This window comes from Ahaetulla prasina, chromosome 8 (assembly GCF_028640845.1).
Source record: "Ahaetulla prasina isolate Xishuangbanna chromosome 8, ASM2864084v1, whole genome shotgun sequence".
Lineage (NCBI taxonomy): Eukaryota > Metazoa > Chordata > Lepidosauria > Squamata > Colubridae > Ahaetulla > Ahaetulla prasina.
The window spans coordinates 21,305,650-21,324,729 of record NC_080546.1 but is presented as its reverse complement, the minus strand read 5'-3'; the positions used below and the strand labels follow the sequence as shown (position 1 = coordinate 21,324,729).

The following is a 19,080-nucleotide window of genomic DNA, read 5'->3' as shown; positions in this document are numbered from 1 at the left end:
AGTTGTGTCCATAGGGTCACAAGGGTATGAGATTGATTTGAGAGAATGTTTACCACTTTAAGCAAAACTGAAGCATGTTGTAGTGCACAAGTACAGCCATTCCCTAAGGACCTCCTATACAGAATTGTCTCTGTGCCAGACATTCATAGTCTACAGCAAATGAACTCTTATCAAAATTCAGAGATGCCTTCTGAAATTGTTCCAGTGATAAATTATGTTTGTATTTTAGCCAAGATCACAAAACAAAATGGATCATTAAACAAATCGGAGTTCCCACATGCTGCACAAATTATACTTTGGATGCATTTTATATGAAAAACTTGCTCCCTAGAGAAGAATATAATGCTGTGAAAAGTGAAAGGAAAGAGAAAAAAATGACATTTGGAAGAGGTGGAAGGACTCAATTACAGTGATGACAGGTGCCACATTGAAAGACCTGAGCACTATTTTGGGAAGGAAGGAAGGAAGGAAGGAAGGAAGGAGTCTACCTATCTGTCTGTCTACAGTATCTATCAGAAACCAGTAATTCATCCACCCATCCTAATGGTTAACACCAGCTTGATGGCATGTGATCAATCAATCATAATGATATTTTTACTGCCTGTAAAGATCGGTAATTATGCTGCACTGCTATTTTATAATGATTTTTTGTTGTAGAACAATGAGGTGAACAGCTATCAATATACTATGAAGAGGCGAAGCTTGGAATATAATGATACTTAAATGCAGTGCTTGAACGTATCACTAAGAACGTACACAGAGAAAAATACTCTTTCTTTGCTTTAAATAATATCAAAGTACTTCTGGAGAGCCAAAATTCAGAAAAGGGATATAAAGTTACCCAAGAACAAGGTTTGGAGAAACATCTTTCTACCTTAAAATGTCTCAAAATAGAAAGAAAAATAAAATCCATGAAAGAAACCCAAACTGTTTGTTGTCATAGTTTGCTTAATATGTGTTAGTAAAAACATCCTCAGTCGACCATCTGTTACTGTTGAGCCCAAATGTCATTTGCCCATTAAAGAGTTTAATAATACATTCAACGTCTTATATAAGCTACAAATCCCATTCATTTTTTTTCTTCATGGAAAAATTAAAAAATCTGTTGAATGGCATACTAAACTTGAATGTGGATTAGTATTTCAAAACTGGGTAGAATTTTGTTTGGATTAAATTAAGATACTGTTTCCATTTCATTGTTGAACTGGCATACTTAATGTTTCTATTTTTAGGTTAACTTCCATAATGCTTAAGAAAAGTATGGCAAGAAAACAGTTTATGGAAGTTAAAGACTTTTAGTTGCACATGAATATATTGTGAAGAGAAACAGATAAAGTAAGCTGCAATCCCTCCTTTTGTGCAGAAAACATATAATTTATATGTCATAAATAAAACCAGTTCTGCCACATAACATTAGATTTCTGCTTGGCAGCGAACAAACAAAACAGTTCAATTTATGTAACTAACATTATCTCATAATTCCTGGTACACTGACACACATAGATTAATATTTTGAGTCGCTCTTTAGATTTGGTTGACAGTAGTACACGACAGCTATAAGCGTGATTGACACCAAAGCATTATGGAACACAGAAGTGAATAGTGTAAATACTGGTACCAGCTGACAGACCTTATAAGGTTGTGTTGCTGGATTTCTTTTTCTTTAAACACGCAGACATTTCCTACTTAGCTACTCAGGGAGCAGCAGACATAAACCTATATTTTGATTCTGGCAGCTAAAAATTGGAGCTTGCAACAAAATGTTGCACGGAACTGTCCAAACCATTTGGGGGTATGGGTGCATCAGTGGTGAAATCCAATTTTTTTTACTACCGGTTCTGTGGGCGTGGCGTGGGCGTGGCTTTGTGGGCATGGTGTGGCTTTGTGGGCGTGGCTTTGTGGGTGTGACAGGAGAAGGATATGGCAAAATCTCCAGTCCCACCCCATTCCAGGGGAAGGATAGCACAAAATCTCCATTCCCACCCCACTCTGGAGCCAGAGGTGGTATTTGCTAGTTCTTCGAACTACTCAAAATTTCTGCTACCGGTTCTCCAGAATCTGTCAGAACCTGCTGGATTTCATGTACATGAACATTTGCAGTACATTACAGGGGGGAAAAAGACTCATTCCCCAGACTTGAACAGAATCAGTTTCTTCAAGGGTCTAGATGACCTGTAGGCAAATCCTTTTAGTGGTGATTGGATGAAGACAAACAAATGACTTCCAGAAAAATGAAGACTGGAACACAAATAACTTTTCCTTAATCTTCACTTTTCTATATAACCCATGAAATTGACTTACAATGTAATATACAAAGGACGCTAACAAAAGATCCCCCTTTCCACTCCCTTATAACCTCTCCATATCAAGTCTTACGGAATGGTTCTTAATCTGTTTCTGAAAATCTTAGTGGGGTCCAATAATAATACTTTTTTTTACTGTTACTTACGTCCGAAAGTCTTAACTACCTCCTTTTTAGTCCACAAAGAGGCAGCTGAGGTTGCTTGTTCCTGGCCTACTTGTTATCTGTGCAATCAAAGCTACCTGCTACACCTTCTTTGCAATCAAGATGCTACCTGTTGTTCAGCACCACACGGGACAAATGTCCCCATCCTCATCCATCTTTGATGTACTGAACACCAGGAACGGCCAAGCCTCTTCACTTGGAAGCTGATGGGGTGTCTCGCAATTCCTTCCCTCTGCAGACTGTTCTCTGTTGATCTTTGCCTGAGAAACGTATCGTACCGCTTTCTCCAGTGTTTTCCAATTTCATTCTTGTTAGTTAGGTCTTAGTTTGTTGCTTTGTTTGGCTCCCCAAAGCTCCCACACTAGGTGGGCAGGTGAAAAATCATATTTTCGGCCAAATTCATTTCCTTTATCTATTCCACCTCTATTCTCATATAACCCTTCAACAAATTCATGATAATTTCTTTTTTGTATTGTATCTCTGGGTTCCTGATGAGGGGAAGGTAGAATTCTGACCCTGACAGTTATCCAAGCCATTTCTATAGCTCTGATTCCAAATTGACAAGAGGTGATTCTACCCAATCTGACATGAGTTGAAAGCGTAACTTGTTTATTTAATTCTTTTCTTTTATATCCTGAGTCAAATTTGATAAAATGTACTCTCTCGGTCTTTGTTTTCTCTCTCTAAGTGTATATAATGTAAAATCCTGTTATTCTTTAAAAAGCAACAGCAGGTGCTGTTTTTGAGCCAATTTGTGTTTTTTCTACCTTGGAGAATATTTAGGGTAGAACATTCAGTCTGAAACAAAACTGAAATCACACGCTGGACACAAGATAACAGGCTGGCAACAACAGCACATGCAGCTTAAAAACTAAATCTGAGTCCTAATGTAGAGCTTAATGTTCAATAATGGGGGATGGAGGGGGCAGAAGGGAGCAGATTGGGGACCTGATTATGCTCAAATACATCTCTAAACATCCAGCCCTAAGCTAAATACTACTTTTAATCTCTCAGCCTGTGTATAATGAATTAAGAAAGAAGCACTGGATGAAAAAGACAGCAACAGAGTGGAGGGGGAAAGGCTAATAACGTGATAATTTTCCATACTTTCTGCAAAGTCTGAAGGAGAAACTCTCTTATTTCTTGGAATAATCAGTGATGCAAAAGTATTTGGGACACATGACTGCTTTCTCTGCATGGCAGAATTCCAAGAATGAGATTCTCTTCCATAACTGATTCAGTTAACGTCCTTGCTTTTTTAGCCCACCATCTGGTCGAGAGAGCATTTTTTCAGGCATACATTAAACAGCCTGAGTTTTATTTCAGCTGACCTGGCTGTTTGATTTATTTTTGATTTATTTATCAGCTTTAATTATTTTATGGGTGTTTTTGTACTTTGTGTTGCTAACTCCGTTTATCATTCTTTCTGCATTTGATGGGAACTACTAGGCCTCTATGGACCTCTATGGCATTGTCTGTTGCACAGGAACTAAACTGACAACATAAAAAAGGAGGACTTGCCTAGAAAGCAAAGTAATTCCACAAATCACCCAATCATTGTTTATTAAATAAGTTAAAATTGCATTGCAGTAACCTATGCAGCATGGTTTATGAGTGACAGAGGTTAGCTTCTCATAAAATACTGCTCAAAAACCATCGCAATAAGAAAAAAGAATAACCACAAAGAAGCAATTTATATTTTCACTTAATGAGTACATGAACCCAATCATTTATATGAAATGAATCGAGAAGCCTGTTGTGGTCTGTCAGCAACCTACGGTGCTGGTAGCGGAATCGGACAGTGATGAGGCGGAGGCGAGGCCAGGGCATCAAGAAATGGGGTGTGGATTCCAGAGCCTCCAGGGCCTGAGAGTAGTGAGAGTGAGGTGTGGACTCCAGAGCCTCCAGGGCCTGAGAGTAGTGAGAGTGAGGTACGGACTCCAGAGCCTCCAGAGGCCGAGAGTAGCGAGGAAGAGGAGGAACTGGGAGAGCCTGTCCCTAATGCCCGAATGAGAAGAGCTGCCAAGAGGCAGGAGCAGCTCAAGCAGAGAGGTCACCTCGGGGGTAGGGCCAAGAGATAATTGGCCCCTCCCAGAAGGTTTAAAAGGAGACCGGCATCGGTGTCTCAGTTTGCCGGAAAACAACGTTGGAGCTGCGCTCGTCCCATTCTCTGCTCTGGATGTTTCTCTGAGAAGACCTTGGCAGCTCTCCATTCTCTGCTCAAGACGCTTATCTGCAAAGGACTTTGGCAATTATCTAAATTGGACCAGGTTGGAAATAATGACAGACTGTTTTGTGTGAGAAGCCTTTGCTTTCTTTTGAGTTTCACGACGCTGGGAATGGGTCAATTCCAGCTACTTGAATAAAGTTTATTTTCATTAAGGACTGCGTTTGTTGCTACCTGCTCGAGTCTGGGTCACAACAAAGCCCCACAAAAATTCAGAATTGTCTTCCGCTACCTGGTGTCTAGAAGATCTATTAAAACTGAGTTCTCAGCCAGTATTTGGAAGGTTAGTGAAAACCATCCTACAAATGGCTATGTTATGCACAACTTTGTTTATATCAGAAATAGGACAAGAAGACTGCTATCTGGGGACATGGAAATAGAACGATGACATCAGCTCTATTCTGTAAACAACTGTTGAGAACCGAACAAGTCTCGGTTGATCAAATCTTCAGTCTATCTTCAGTCTGATTTAGACGAAGCAGAGATAAAGAGGAAGTGATGGAGAAACTAATTTTAGTTATTTGTTGAAAAGGCACAAAAATAAGGTTGCATGATGAACTATATAATTTTTCTACACTGGGGTGGAAACTTTTCTACTTTTCCAATCTTAGTTTTCAGTGAGCTACCATATTGGCTGGTAGTCTGCGGCTGGCTAAAGAAATCCTGAATTCTTCTATCCCAGGGCTGGCAAACTCCCGGCCCATGGGCCAGATGTGTCACACGTTGACCAGGCCACACCTGGTTTAGCAAGGGGAAAAAGTCCTGATATGTTACGTGATGCCGCTGTGACGTGAGATATTCTTAGCTGAATAGTTCCATGCGCCTTTGTATATGTATATGTATGTATGTGTATATATCTATATCTATATGTAGGTCTTTGGTTATTCAGGTTTTCTCCCACGTAAAATTGGAAGTGTCTTGGCGACGTTTCGATGAAGTCTCATTTGTCATCTTCAGGCTGGTGTTTACAGCTTCGTGCTTCTAGGAGCAATGTGTAATCGCAGCTGCTTCTTCCTTTTAACTGCTAGTGAGGGTTTGAACTGATTGTTGGGAGCTTGGCTGTGTTCTGATTGGCTGGGGGTGTGTTCTGTTTGGGTGGGGGGGCTTGGTTGTTCTCAGGTTAGTCTGAGTTGCAAGGGGATTTGAGCTGGTGAGCTGCATTGTTGTTGTTTGGCTTCGCATTCGTAGTCGTGCTACATCTTCATGGTGGGTGTCAGTCTGCTGCATGTATGGATTGGAGGGGTTTGAAATGGCTAATGATGCAGCTGCGGTCTGGCTTCTGGTCCGTGGTCGTGCTTCTTTATCAGTGTGGGTTTGAGTCTGCTTTCTATGGGGATGTGTGATGGTGACATGCTGTGTGGCACTTGTGAGTGTGGGTCTTGCATCATTCTTCATGTTAGGGACGCAAGACCCACACTCATAAGTGCCACACAGCATGTCACCACCATGGACCAGAAGCCAGACCGCAGCTGCATCATTAGCCATTTCAAACCCCTCCAATCCATACATGCAGCAGGCTGACACCCATCATGTAGCACGACCACGAATGTGAAGCCAAACAACAGCAATGCAGCTCACCAACTCAAATCCCCCTGCATCTCAGACCAACCTGAGCACAACCAAGCCCCCCCCAAACAGAACACACCCCCAGCCAATCAGAGCACAGCCAAACCCCCAACCAGTCAGAACACACCTCCACCCAATCAGAACACAACCAAGCTCCTAACCAATCAGTTCAAACCCCCACTAGCAGTTAAAAGGAAGAAACAGCTGAGATCACACATTTCTCCTAGAAGCAGGAAGCTGTAAAAACCTAGCCTGAAGATGACGAATGGGATTTCGTCGAAACGTCGCCAAGACATTTCCAATTTTACGCGGGAGAAAACCCGAATAACCAAAGACCTACCTACATATATATATAAGCATATAGCAGCTTAAGAGTTTACACGACTGGGCAGGGAAACCTTGTTTTATATTCTTCTGCCTGATATAAGTCACATAGGTGTAATAGTTGTACAGTAGGTGTCACCAGTGTCAGACCACTTTGGAGGAGACTGTTGTATAATGATAGCACTTAGAATTTACAGTGCTTTACATCTCTCTCTAAGCAGTTTACAGAGTCAGCATATTGCCCCGAATAATTTGGGTCCCCATTTTACCAACCTTGGAAGGATGGAAGGCTGAGTCAACCCTGAGCCTGGTGAGATTTGAACTGCCAAATTGCAGTCAGCCAGCAGAAGTAGCCTGCAGTACTGCACTCTAACCACTGCACCACCAAGGCTCTTGGTTGTATCCTTTATGATTCTTTATAAAGATACAAAACAATAGTATGAATCAACAATCAGTATAGTCAGGACTAATGTTTGTCATCTGGTGTATTTTATATTTCAGAGAACAATCCTATTATCAGAGTTACCATACTAAAAATGTAAGAGGAAATGGATGCATATGGAATTAGAAAAGTTATTAAAATAATTGAAGTTTAAACATCCAGTAATATATATTAATCGCTTGCAGGTACATTGATATACATACAAATGTACAGGCACAGATTAAGTTGGAAAAATGCCATTTTAGTGCCCAAGATATATACTCTTTATAATTTGTATAATAGACCTATGTTTGTATGTATTTAGTACTTAGGAAGTCACTGGTCTGTCATAATTTTATCAACAGAAAATAGAAAAGTGGCTTTTGTTCTATTTTTTATTTTTTCCATTCATTTTTGATTAAAAATTTAAGAAGTAAATTATCATAAAATTTGAAAGCATTGCTTGGCTATCCCAAAGGTGCTTTTTCAAGAGGCAACTGGACTTTCTGGTTTTTCTTTGAAGCCGTTTCGCTTCTCAGCCAAGAAGCAATCAGAGCTTCTTTTCTTTTCTTCAAAGAAAATCCAGAAAGTCCAATTACCTCTTGAAAAAGCACTTTTGGAACAACCATGACTGAGAATTTTCCTAGCCATTGCTTGGATAGATTCCAATTACGGAGCTAAGATGAAACACTTAAAAGACCTTTTTTTTTTTAAAAAAAAGAAAAGTTTAGGTAGCTTTCAGAGATAAAAAGATTTCTGAAGACAAATTCACAATGCCAGAAAAAATGCATAGGAGTTTCAATGCATTTGCAAGTAAATGCTATATGAAGCATTGTATAGTCCTAATATTATCTTTTCTAACAATTTCTAAAAACTGAAAGCTGGTATGCTTTAGAGTTAGATTAGGATTGGAGAGTTCCAGATTCAGTTCCATCTTCAGCAGCCATGAAAGTTCACTGCATGATTCTAAGCCAGACAGTCTCTATTAGGTTGCTGTTGTGGGACAATTTGGAGGAGAAAATGGTATATATGCTACCTTGAATTCCTGGAGCAGCTAATAAATAAATCGTTATGTATTATTTTGTCTCTTTCAAGAGGAAATGGTTTAAATGTCTGTAGAGTTAAATTGAGCTGAAAAAGCACCATTGTGACAAATACTTTAAATGTTGTTGAAGAAAGATACCATAACCTTAGTAAAGATTTGGCAAGGTCCCACGAGATCCCTCTGAACAAGATAAGCACATGAGAGTACTGTGGTCTGCTGAATTTGTAACTGGCTGTAACAAATGCATCCAAAGAATGCTGGTAAATGGTTATGCTTTGAGTGGAATCCCCAGGGATCTTGTCCCAAAGCTATTCCACTTTATTAGATATTTATAAGTAAACTACAGGATGGAGCTGAACTGGAAGGATAATGGAATGAAAAGGATAGAGATAACTTAAACTAGGAGCACTGGCTGATATATAAGAGGCAAAATCAAAATTTAAATTTATCTCCATACGCTTGGGCACTGCCTCAGATTAATAGGATAATATTGGCAAGGTCCTGTATCTGAGCACTTGCATAGATATAGAACTAGAGATGTGACAGTACAGATGGAAATGATCTAAGTAACCAGCTGAAGAAGCAATGTAATGTGATGGTTAAAAGGACCAATGCAGTTTGGGCTGTTTTAACAGAAGCCCTGCATCCAGATTGCAGGAGGTAATCATTCATTGTATTCTTCATGAATTAGATGCCACTTGGAATGTTTTGTATATATTCTGAGTCCCATCATTGAAAAGAAAATGTGTGAACAAGTTTAAAGGAGAATGTTAAAAAAAAAATCTAGAAACCGAGACCTTTGAATTAAAGATTTTATATATATATGATTAAGAGTTCTTAAATACTGGAAGTATCTGTCTCGTACTGGGTGGAATCTCCTTTAAGGCTTTCAAATGAAGGTTGGGTAGCTGTGGATACTTGATGATGAAATTTAGTATAATTCTGTATAGAACAGAAGGCAGGACTAGGTTTATGTAGCAAATCCTTTCAACACTTTAATTCAACCAATTCCAAGTAACAGAATCATCAGTGCTTGGAATACTTTACCTGACTCTGTGGTCTCTTCCCATAATCCTAAAAGCTTTAACCAAAACTTTCTACTATTGACCTCACCCCATTCCTAAGAGGACCATAAGGGGCGTGCATAAGCGCACAAACGTGCCTACCATTCCTGTCCTATTGTTTTTCTTTTCTTCTTCATATATATATGAATATATGCTTATACCTCCTAATATTTACTCATATATATGTTTATATACTATATAATCTTTTTATATGATGTTGTGACAAAATAAATAAATAAAAATAAAAAATAAAAACATGCAGTGAAAACTTTTATAGAAAAAAAATTGGTATTGCAATTCTAATTTGTAGCTCAGATAATGACCAAAAATAGTACGTTACAGGCTGGGCAATATAACTCTTCTGGAAAGAAAGGGCAGTAGATTGGAACCAGCTTCCATACTACTCATTGCAACGAGAAAGGAGATGGCAAAAGATGTAAGTCTACACCTTACATAGAACTGTCTACATAGAGTCGTGGTGGTGCAGGGCTAACCCACTGCTCACTTCAGAAGTTTGATCCCGACCGATTCAAGGTGGACTCAGCCTTCTATCCTTCCGAGGTCAGTAAAATGAAGACCCAGATTGTTGGGGGCAATGTGCTGACTCTATAAAGTGTTTAGAGAGGGAGGTAAAGCACTGTAAAGCGGTATATAAGTCTAAGTGCTATTCCTAGTGTTATCTTCCAGATAAAGAATAATTTTTAAAATGAGGTACACACCTAAAAAACTGAAAATAGAACAAGCTGGATACATATCTATTTCTGAGGTTTATTTATAACTGTTCATATGTTAACTTTAATCTATAATTATATTGTCCTGGAATATGAAAGAGGCTAGATTCTGATGGCATATATAATAATTTCCATTATTTTCCCCAGCAAAATAGAAAGCTATGAATTTGTGTGCTTGACTGATCTCTCATAAATTTCTTATTACGTTTTTACAAACACTCAAAAATCTATATCGAGTATCTCCATGAAAAGATGAACAATGATTATTTTCTAAACTTTGCACTCAGCTGATAATTGCTACTCTCTCTTGGTTCCATCTTACAGTTCTCAAGAGTATACTTGCATCCCTCCATCAACAGTATTAATTATATCAAGAATCCAAAAAGATGTAATTGCTCCAAGTTCTAACAGATGAACAGATACATAGGTAGACAAGGAAGTCCTGAAAACTATATAAACTTTTGTTGATTTGTAATTGTATTATATGCCCACTGCCACTTCAGTAGGTATTTTTTTGGGGGGGAAAGCTCACATTAGGACATAGAACATAGATTTGGAAGGGACCTTGGAGATCTTCTAGTCCAACCCCCTGCTCTAGCAGGAGCCCCTGTACCATTTCAGACAAATGGCTGTCCAGTCTCCTCTTAAAAGCCTCCAGTGATGAAGCACCCACAACTTCTGAAGCTAAGCCATTCTACCCGTTGATTGTTCTCACCATTAGGAAATTTCTCCTTAGTTCTAGATTGCTTTTCTCCCTGCAGATGGGGAAACCAATGAACTCAAAATGTGACAATGGAATCCACAAACATCCCACTTTATTCCTTAGCCTGACCTTACTCTCAGAAGAGAAGATTTTTCTCTTCCAAACTGTGTATTGGGAACCTCGTCATGAGAGACCAGCTCAATTTATTACCATGGATTTAGTTTGGTTTTAATGGGATTATTGCTTTATTGGTCTCTGCATTTTGCTTTTGTGTGTGCATCATTGTTTTAATTATGTGATCTGACGCAAATCATGAATGTGAGATGGGCGTCTATGCAAATTGAATAAATAAATATGTCACAAATTCCTAATCGTAGCAAGTCATTCCACTACCCAAAAAAAATAAATTGTAAGCTCTTTTTGAAGATGGTAACAAATTTGGAAGTCAGTGAAGTGGCAATCTAAATCTTTCTAATAAATCCCTGAAGCTAAGTAACTTGTTCCTTAAGAAATTGCCCCCTTTCCCTATTCTGTGTCACAATATAAGAGAGCGATCTTAATGCCTTGGTAAGGATGTTCCTCAGCAAGGAATAGATTCCTATTTGTTAAAACCCAAAAGATGCCTACACCTGCTTAATTAGGTATAAGACATATTAAACTTCTATGTGAACACAAATAGGATTACGCTGTTATCAGGCACAACTGTTCAAAGTCTACAGAACTTTCACCCTAAAAAGCTGCTCCTTCTCAACAAATTTTTAATCTCTTCCACCCTCCCCTGAAAAAACTCCAACTCTAAGAACGGCCATAGGAAACATAAGGATTTTACAAGAAGATGATCATTTCATCTGGAAATTTAAGAGAAAAAAGGCAGAGTAGTTATGAATTGCTTTTTGTCGTGCTAGGAGCTGTCCATCTGGAAGTACTCAAAGTCTAAGAGTGAGACAGTAAAAAATCAGCAAAGTCTCCAGCCAAGAGAAGTTTTCTTCCTGGTTTATCATTGCCTTCTTCTGGATAATCGTTTCATAGTTCCCATCACCAATCTCTTTCCACTTATGACTGTATGACTATAACTTGTTGCTGGCAATCCTTATGATTTATATTGATATATTGATCATCAATTGTGTTGTAAATGTTGTACCTTGATGAACGTATCTTTTCTTTTATGTACACTGAGAGCATATGCACCAAGACAAATTCCTTGTGTGTCCAATCACACTTGGCCAATAAAATTCTATTCTATTCTATAAGAAAAGTTGATTTCAAATCTCATTCTAGGGCTGCGATTGGCAACGTTTCCAAGCAGTGCTTGGAATTTTGCACTGAAACCTGCTATGGTTAGGCTTTAGCATCAAATGACCAGTTACTATTAAATACACTTCTACTGTACAGTTAGCAACTCCCATTCATAGAACTCCCATTCAGGGATTTCTCTGTAAATTGAGGCCAAAAAAGGCTGCTTGCAGGCACATTGTTCTCTCTGCCACAAGCAGAGGACTTTGATGTCCCAAAGCAACCTCCCAAAGCATATCTTCTTCTTCTTCTTTTTAGGGCAACCTTCCTCTCTAGCCTGATATTCTTCAGGTGTTAATGGATGGAAGAGGGAGCAGAGTTTTCCGAGTTGTAGTCGCAGCACGCTTGGGAGGGCTCTGAAGAAAGAAAGGCTGTGCTAAAAGCAGCGGGAACAGGGAGAGAGAGAGAGAAGACAGGAAAGGAGAAAGAGAAGAGAGACGGAAAGAGAGAAGGAGAAAAAAGAGGGAGGGAGAGAGGAAGAGAGGGAAGGAGAGAGATATGGAAGAAGAGAGGAAATGAGAGAGAAAGAGAGAGGAGAGAAAGAGAGGGAGAGGGAGAGATGGAGAAAGAGAGGAGAGAGACAAGAAAGAGAGGGAGAGAAAGAGGAGAGAGGGAAGGAGAGAGAGGTATGGAAGAAGAGAGGAAAGGAAAGACAGAGAGAGGGAGGGAGGGAAGGAAGGAAAGAGAGAGATGGAGAAAGAGAGGAAAGGAGAAAAACAAGAGAAAGAGCGGGAGAAATGAGAGAAAGAGAGGAAGGGAGAGAGGGAAGAGAAAGAGAGAGAAAGAGAGGAAAGGAGAGAGACAAGAGTGAGAGTAGAGAAATAGAGGGAGGGAGGGAAGGAGAGACAGATGGAGAAAGAGAGGAAAGGAGAGAGACAAGAGAGAGAGGGAGAGAAACGGGAGAAAGAGGAGGGAGAGGGAGGGAGGGAGGGAAGGAGAGAGATGGAGAAAGAGAGAGAAGGAGGGAGAGAGATATCTTGTTTTCTCCTCCCGCTTGAGCGGGTCCTACCCCCTCATACTTACCTGTCGGTACCTTCCTTCCATAACGCTCATCCGATCCTTCTGGCGCCGCTGGGCCAGGCTGGCTAACGTAAGACGCCAAGGAACCCGCTTCCCACGCTCCACCGACGAACTCCCGGCTTTTGTCCGGTCGCCCCGCGGGCTCCCTCCTAGCGGACGAAGGGCCCCAGGCTGGCTTCTCTGGCTGCGGACGGCACTTCCAGCTCGGCCGGGAGATGGAGGCAGTTGCGGAGACTCCACGCCAGGGCGAGTCTATTTAACCTGCCCCCCCGCCCACCCCGGGGTCCGGGTAATGGAGCAGACGCCCTGCCACGCGCAGGTTTTTCCCGCCTCCCGCTCCCCGGGGTCCGGGCCGTCTAACGGGAAGCGAATGAGGGAAGCGCTGCGGAGAAAGAGGAAGGCCGGAGGGGGGCCGGAGAGGGGGGGGGGAGAAGCCCGGAGGAAGCTCGGCGTCCAGAAACCGGCGCGCAGCCCATCCCAGACGAATCTTCGCGGGCATTTCACGGGCTTGGGAGCGCAGGTGCGGTGCGTTGAAGTGAGGGAGCGGGAGTGGGACTGTATCACTGGCGGGGGGGGGGGGCGGCGGACGACTGATCGGCTCCAGCTTGGATTGCAGATTGTTTTTAATGGGCAGCTGCTAAGAAAGCGGGGTGGGTGAGAAGCGCCCGTGAAATAGACGCCTGCAAGAGGAACGGAGGGTGGGTGCGGGGGGGGGGACTGGCGGGACTCGGAACGGAAAGATGGCGGGAATTATTTTCAGCTTTTTATCGGATGAAATGGTTCAGTAGCTAAGGCACTGAGCTTGTCGATCAGAAAGGTCGGCAGTTCGGGGGTCCGAATCCCTAGTATAGGTCTCCCTGCGTGAGCAGGGGGTTGGACTACATGACCTCCAAGGTCCCAAGGTTACTGTTACCTGAACCTCTGAGTAGAGGGAGAAGGACAGATTCTAACCCCGCACAAAGCCTGTTTTAAAACGGAATGCAGGTAGTCCTGGACTTATGACGACAATTGAGCCCGAAATGTGTGCTGTTAAATGAGAAGTCTGTTAAGGTGACTTGTTCGCCCCATTTTAGGACTTTTCCTGGCATGTTTGTTAAATGTAATCTCTGCCATTGTTAAATTATTAACCTGGCTTGTTAAATGAATCTGGTTTGCTTCTGACTTTGCTTGTTGGAAGGTGCCAAAAGGGGATCGCGTGACCCCCCCTGGGACATGGCAACTGTCATGAATATGAACTAGCTGCCAAGCATCTGAATTTTATTCACATGACCCTGGGGATGCTCCAACAGTTACAAGTATGGGAAAATGTCACGAGTCACTTTTTCAGTGCCGTTGTAACTTTGGTTGCTAAACGAACTGTTGTAAGTCGAGGACTACCTGTATTGTGTAGCTTTCCAGTCCTAGGTCTCCCTTGCCATTGTGCATTGGGAATGCCTTTCTAATTACAAGCTATTTGTTCAATAGTGAGCCGCAGAGGAGTTTTGGTTAGTGTCCAAAATGCCTCACTTGACTCTGCCACCCTACCTGGAGAAACAATTCTTTATATATTTAATGGTTTAAAAGGAATTATGTCCAATCGTATGTATGATTCTCAGGACCTATTGCACACTGCTTATTTTCAGGCAGTGTTCTCTTTCTGAGGTGATCTCTGAGTTTGCTTGTTTTCTTGCAGACGTCTGTAGAGTTTCTCAGTCATCCAGGTCATGGTTGTCCCAAAGGTGCTTTTTTTTTTCAGGAGACAACTGGACTTTCTTGTTTTTTTCTTTTGAAGACATTTCACTTCTCATCCAAGAAGCTTCTTCAGCTCTGACAGGATAGTGGGGAATGGAAGGATTTACATTCCTTGCAGACAGCTTTGTCATCTGCATCCTCTTAGAGGGTCCTTGAAGCACTTGGAGGTTTATCTGTATCCTCAGGGTCACCTGAGTAATGCTCCTGGCTCCTGTAGTCTGCAATTTCCCCTCTGGAAATCCATTCCTACTCCCACACCAGACAAAGGGTGTTCATTCCAAATTGTATAGCTAAAAGTCTGTAGAGATTCTCGGGTCACGGTTGTCCCAAAGGTGCTTTTTTTTCAGGAGGCAACTGGACTTTCTTGTTTTTTTCTTTTAAAGACGTTTCGCTTCTCATCCAAGAAGCTTCTTCAGCTCTGAGAGGATAGTGGGGAATGGAAGGATTTATATTCCTTGCAGACAGCTGGTCATCTGCATCCTTTTAGTTTTCTTTGGAGATGTTCCATTACCCAAACTAAGTAACACAAACAGTGCTTGCAAATCCCACTTCTAGAATGCCCACCCTTCCATCCTGCTAGCTCCGATAATATTACCTAGTTTGGGTAATGAAACATCTGTAAGAAAACAAGCAAGCTCAGAGAGCACCAAGGACCCCTCATTTCAATCCTGAGCTACAAATATTCTCCTTAGTTGTTCTCTTTCTGTCGACAGTTTCCTGCGGCTTAGCTGAGGCAGCTCTGGGCCACACAAGGTCTTGAGGCATTTATTCATGAAGCGGTTTTGGAAAACGCTGTCTCACGGCCTCTGCAGCCTATAAAGCCACGCAAACCATGCCCTTGCTCATGCATGTTTTTGGAAGACTTTGGAGCCATGGGAGAACATATTGTATTCTCACATGACCTCTGCAGCCTCTGAAAGCTGTGTGAGAACAGGACATTCTTTTGAAAATAGTTGCCACGTGTTGGTGAATGCTGGTATGTCACCCAAAACATTGTGTTGTGTCACCCTTGACGTGTGTTATAGGTTCCTTTCATACTTTAGCTACAGGATAAGAATGACTTAAGGCCAGCATCTTGAACATATGGGATATAAAAATGGTTACTGCAATATATTTGTGCTGAATTGTCCTATACATGAATTTTGGAAAGAAAGTTCGCTTTAGTTCATTGAAATTTATGCTCAGGAAAATAGTTTAGGAAAAAATAGAATAGATAGAATAGAATAGAATTGAATTGAATTCTTTATTGCCAAGTGTGATTGGACACACAAGGAATTTATACTGTCCATTATGTAAGAAATTTAACATGTGAGCTTTTCTGCCTATGTTGGTGGATGAGAAAAATCACAACAGACACTTCTTACTTCAACAGGAACACATACAAGGGGAAAAGGTATAGAGAATGATTGTAATTGTGTTTCCCTTCTTTTAATCCTTACTTAAATCATTGGCTAAGCAGCTTAAGGTTTTGACATAATGTTTCTGACAACGATATCATTAACCATCAATCCAATCTTGACAATCTGTTTTGGCTGTGGCAGGAAAAATTCTGATTTTATAGCATCATGATGCTACAAATGTTTCAGTTGGTAGAAAGCTGTGACTTCTGGAATTACAGGTCCAGCACAACTGGAAGAAACAAAAACAGGATAGCTGTGTTATGTTTACACTGGGAATCCATACAGACTTAAATCTTACGAAATAAGAAAAATAATAATGGTCTAGCCAGCATTCTGTTTTTAATTAGATAAAAATAGACATTAGTATCAAGACATCATGGAATTATAACGAAATGCAGAGAGAATAGCTTATCAGAAAAATATTCAAATACTTACAAACTTCATATTTGTAATTGCTCATAACCTTGAGGAATGTCATTTCCTTTTTTGTACTATTTATTACTTTATTTGTTAATTTTTTATTCTCCAGGGATAATTACTTTCATTCTTCTAAAATTATATGTGATTTATAATTATATTAGGTAAAAGATAAAGGTTTCACTCGCACATATGTGTGAGTCATTCCCAACTCTAGGGGGGGCAGTGCTCATCTCAGTTTCAAAACCAAAGAGCCAGCGCTGTCCGAAGACATCTCAGTGGTCATGTGGCTGGCATGGCTAAATGCCAAAGGCGCACAGAATGCTTTTACCTTCCCATCAAAGTGGTCCCTTTTTTTCTACTTGCCTTTTTTTTACAAGCTCAGCCTGTTATGTGCTTTCGAACTGCTAGGTTGGCAGAAGCTGGGACAAATAACGGGAGCTCACCCCATTACGCGGCACTAAGGATTCGAACCGCTGAACTGCCGACCTTAGCCACTGAGCAACTGTGTCCCGTAATTATATTTAATTACAAATTAATCTACAGTTAAACAGGAGCTTAAGTTCACAAATTATACTATGCAAGCTTCTTAACTATGTAGAATGGTTGAATGAAAAATAGAATAGAATGGAATGGAATGGAACGGAACGGAACAGAACAGAACAAAATAGAATTCTTTATTGGCCAAGTGTGATTGGACACACAAGGAATTTGTCTTGGTGCATAAGCTTTCGGGGTACATGAAAGAAAAGATATCACATTTGTCAAGAATCATAAGGTACAACACTTAATGATAGTCATAGGGAACAAATAAATGAATTAGGAAACAGTCAATATAAACAACTCAATATAAACAATTCAACAACAGTTGAAGTAAAGTTTTACATTTAGGCAGGAAAAGCCAAATGTATAGGTACAGATTAGAAGAAACCTGGCTCAATAGAGGTAACTGTAAGAGGGATCTTGCGGTCCAAAGGACAATCACTTAAACATGAGCCAGCAGTGTGTAGCAGCAGCCAAAAAAGCTAATGTAATGTAACAGAAGGATAACAATCAAGATCACATGAAGTATTAGTATCATTTTATAAAGCCTTAGTAAGACCACACTTAGAATACTGCATTCAATTTTGGTCACCATATTATAAAAAAGATGTAGAGACTCTGGAAAGACTGCAGAAAAGAGCAACAAAGATGATTAGGGGGCTGGAGGCTAAAATATATGAAGAACAGGTGGAGGAACTGGATATGTTTAGTCTAGTGAAAAGAAGACTTGGGGTGACATGATAGCAATGTTCCAATTTTTGAGGGGCTGCCACAAAGAAAAAGAGGTCAAGCTATTTTCCAAAGCATCAGAAGGCAGGACAAGAAACAATGGGTGGATACTAATCAAGGAGAAGCAATCTAGAACTAAGGAGAAATTTCCTAACAGTGAGAACAATTAACCAGTGAAACAGCTTGCCTTCAGAAGTTATGGTGCTCCATCACTGGAAGCTTTTAAGAAAAGACTGAATATCCACTTGTCTGGAATTGTCTAGGCTCTCCTGCTTGAGCAGGGGTTGGATAGAAGACCTCCAAGGTCCATTCCAACTCTGTTATTCTGTTAAGGTTTACATTTACAACAATACTTGCCTGTTTGACATGCAGACTCAAAACCAGAGGTGAGATTCAAGTGATTTAACAACTGGTTCTCTACCCTAATGATTTCTTCCAACAACCAATTTGCCAAACTGCTCAGAAAGCTAACAACCGGTTCTCCCGAAGTGGTGCGAACTGGCTGAATCCCACCACTGCCCAAAACTAAAGAAAACACTTTATGGCTCAATATGTGTGAGAAGAGAGCAGGCAGAACTGGGGGTGGAATTAAACACATCATCAGTTTAGAATCTTTAAATTGCCACAAAAGATCAAAGACCTGTCCTCCTTGAATTCCATTGACCCTAATCTTGTGCCACTTTATTGCTGACCATTAGTTGACCATTAGTGTTAAGTTCGGGCAATGAAGAGGCAGGAGACGATACAAGTGACAACAGCTCTTTGGTTTATTGTGATCCCAGCAAAAGCCAACAGGCAAAAACCCCTCTTTAAATAGTATTTTGGCTGAAGCAATTAGATTCTTGTGTATAGGTTTGAATACATCTTCTATGCTGCAACTTTATAAACGATCCTGTTTTTTTGCACCTAACAATAGGATGTTTAGGACCTGATATAGTTTGCTGTATCAGCGGTATCTCAGCGGCTAAGATGCTGAGCTTGTTGATTGAAAGGTTGGCAGTTCAGCGGTTCGAATCCCTAGTGCTGCATAACAGGGTGAGCTCGTAAAAAAAAATGCAAGTAGAAAAATAGGGACCACCTTTGGTGGGAAGGTAAAAGCATTCTGTGCGCCTTTGGTGTTTAGTCATGCTGGCCACATGACCATGGAGACGTCTTCAGACAGCGCTGGCTCTTCGGCTTTGAAACGGAGATGAGCCCGCCCCCTAGAGTCAGGAACAACTAGCACATATGTCCTACGGGAACCTTTATTTTTACCTTTTATAGTTTGCTAGTGTATAAAGCATAGCATAAATTATGATATATGAAAATTGTACTGTGAGCCGTATTGCAATTTGGTGTATAACTATCAATAGACTATTGCTAATAATTTATTTATTTATTTATTTATTTATTTTGATTT

At 40.6% G+C, this 19,080-nt stretch overlaps 1 protein-coding gene across 1 annotated transcript in view; it reads right to left on the bottom strand.

Moving 5' to 3' along the window:
- The window catches only part of OPN4 (opsin 4), a 37,498-nt gene extending 24,313 nt beyond the window's left edge, over positions 1-13,185 (bottom strand). Inside the window, exon 1 of the mRNA XM_058192364.1 lies at positions 12,865-13,185. Coding sequence (XP_058048347.1) covers positions 12,865-12,894 — 30 coding nt within the window. The 5' untranslated portion in view covers positions 12,895-13,185. The remainder of the gene's footprint in view (positions 1-12,864) is intronic.
- Positions 13,186-19,080: the final 5,895 nt, after the last annotated feature.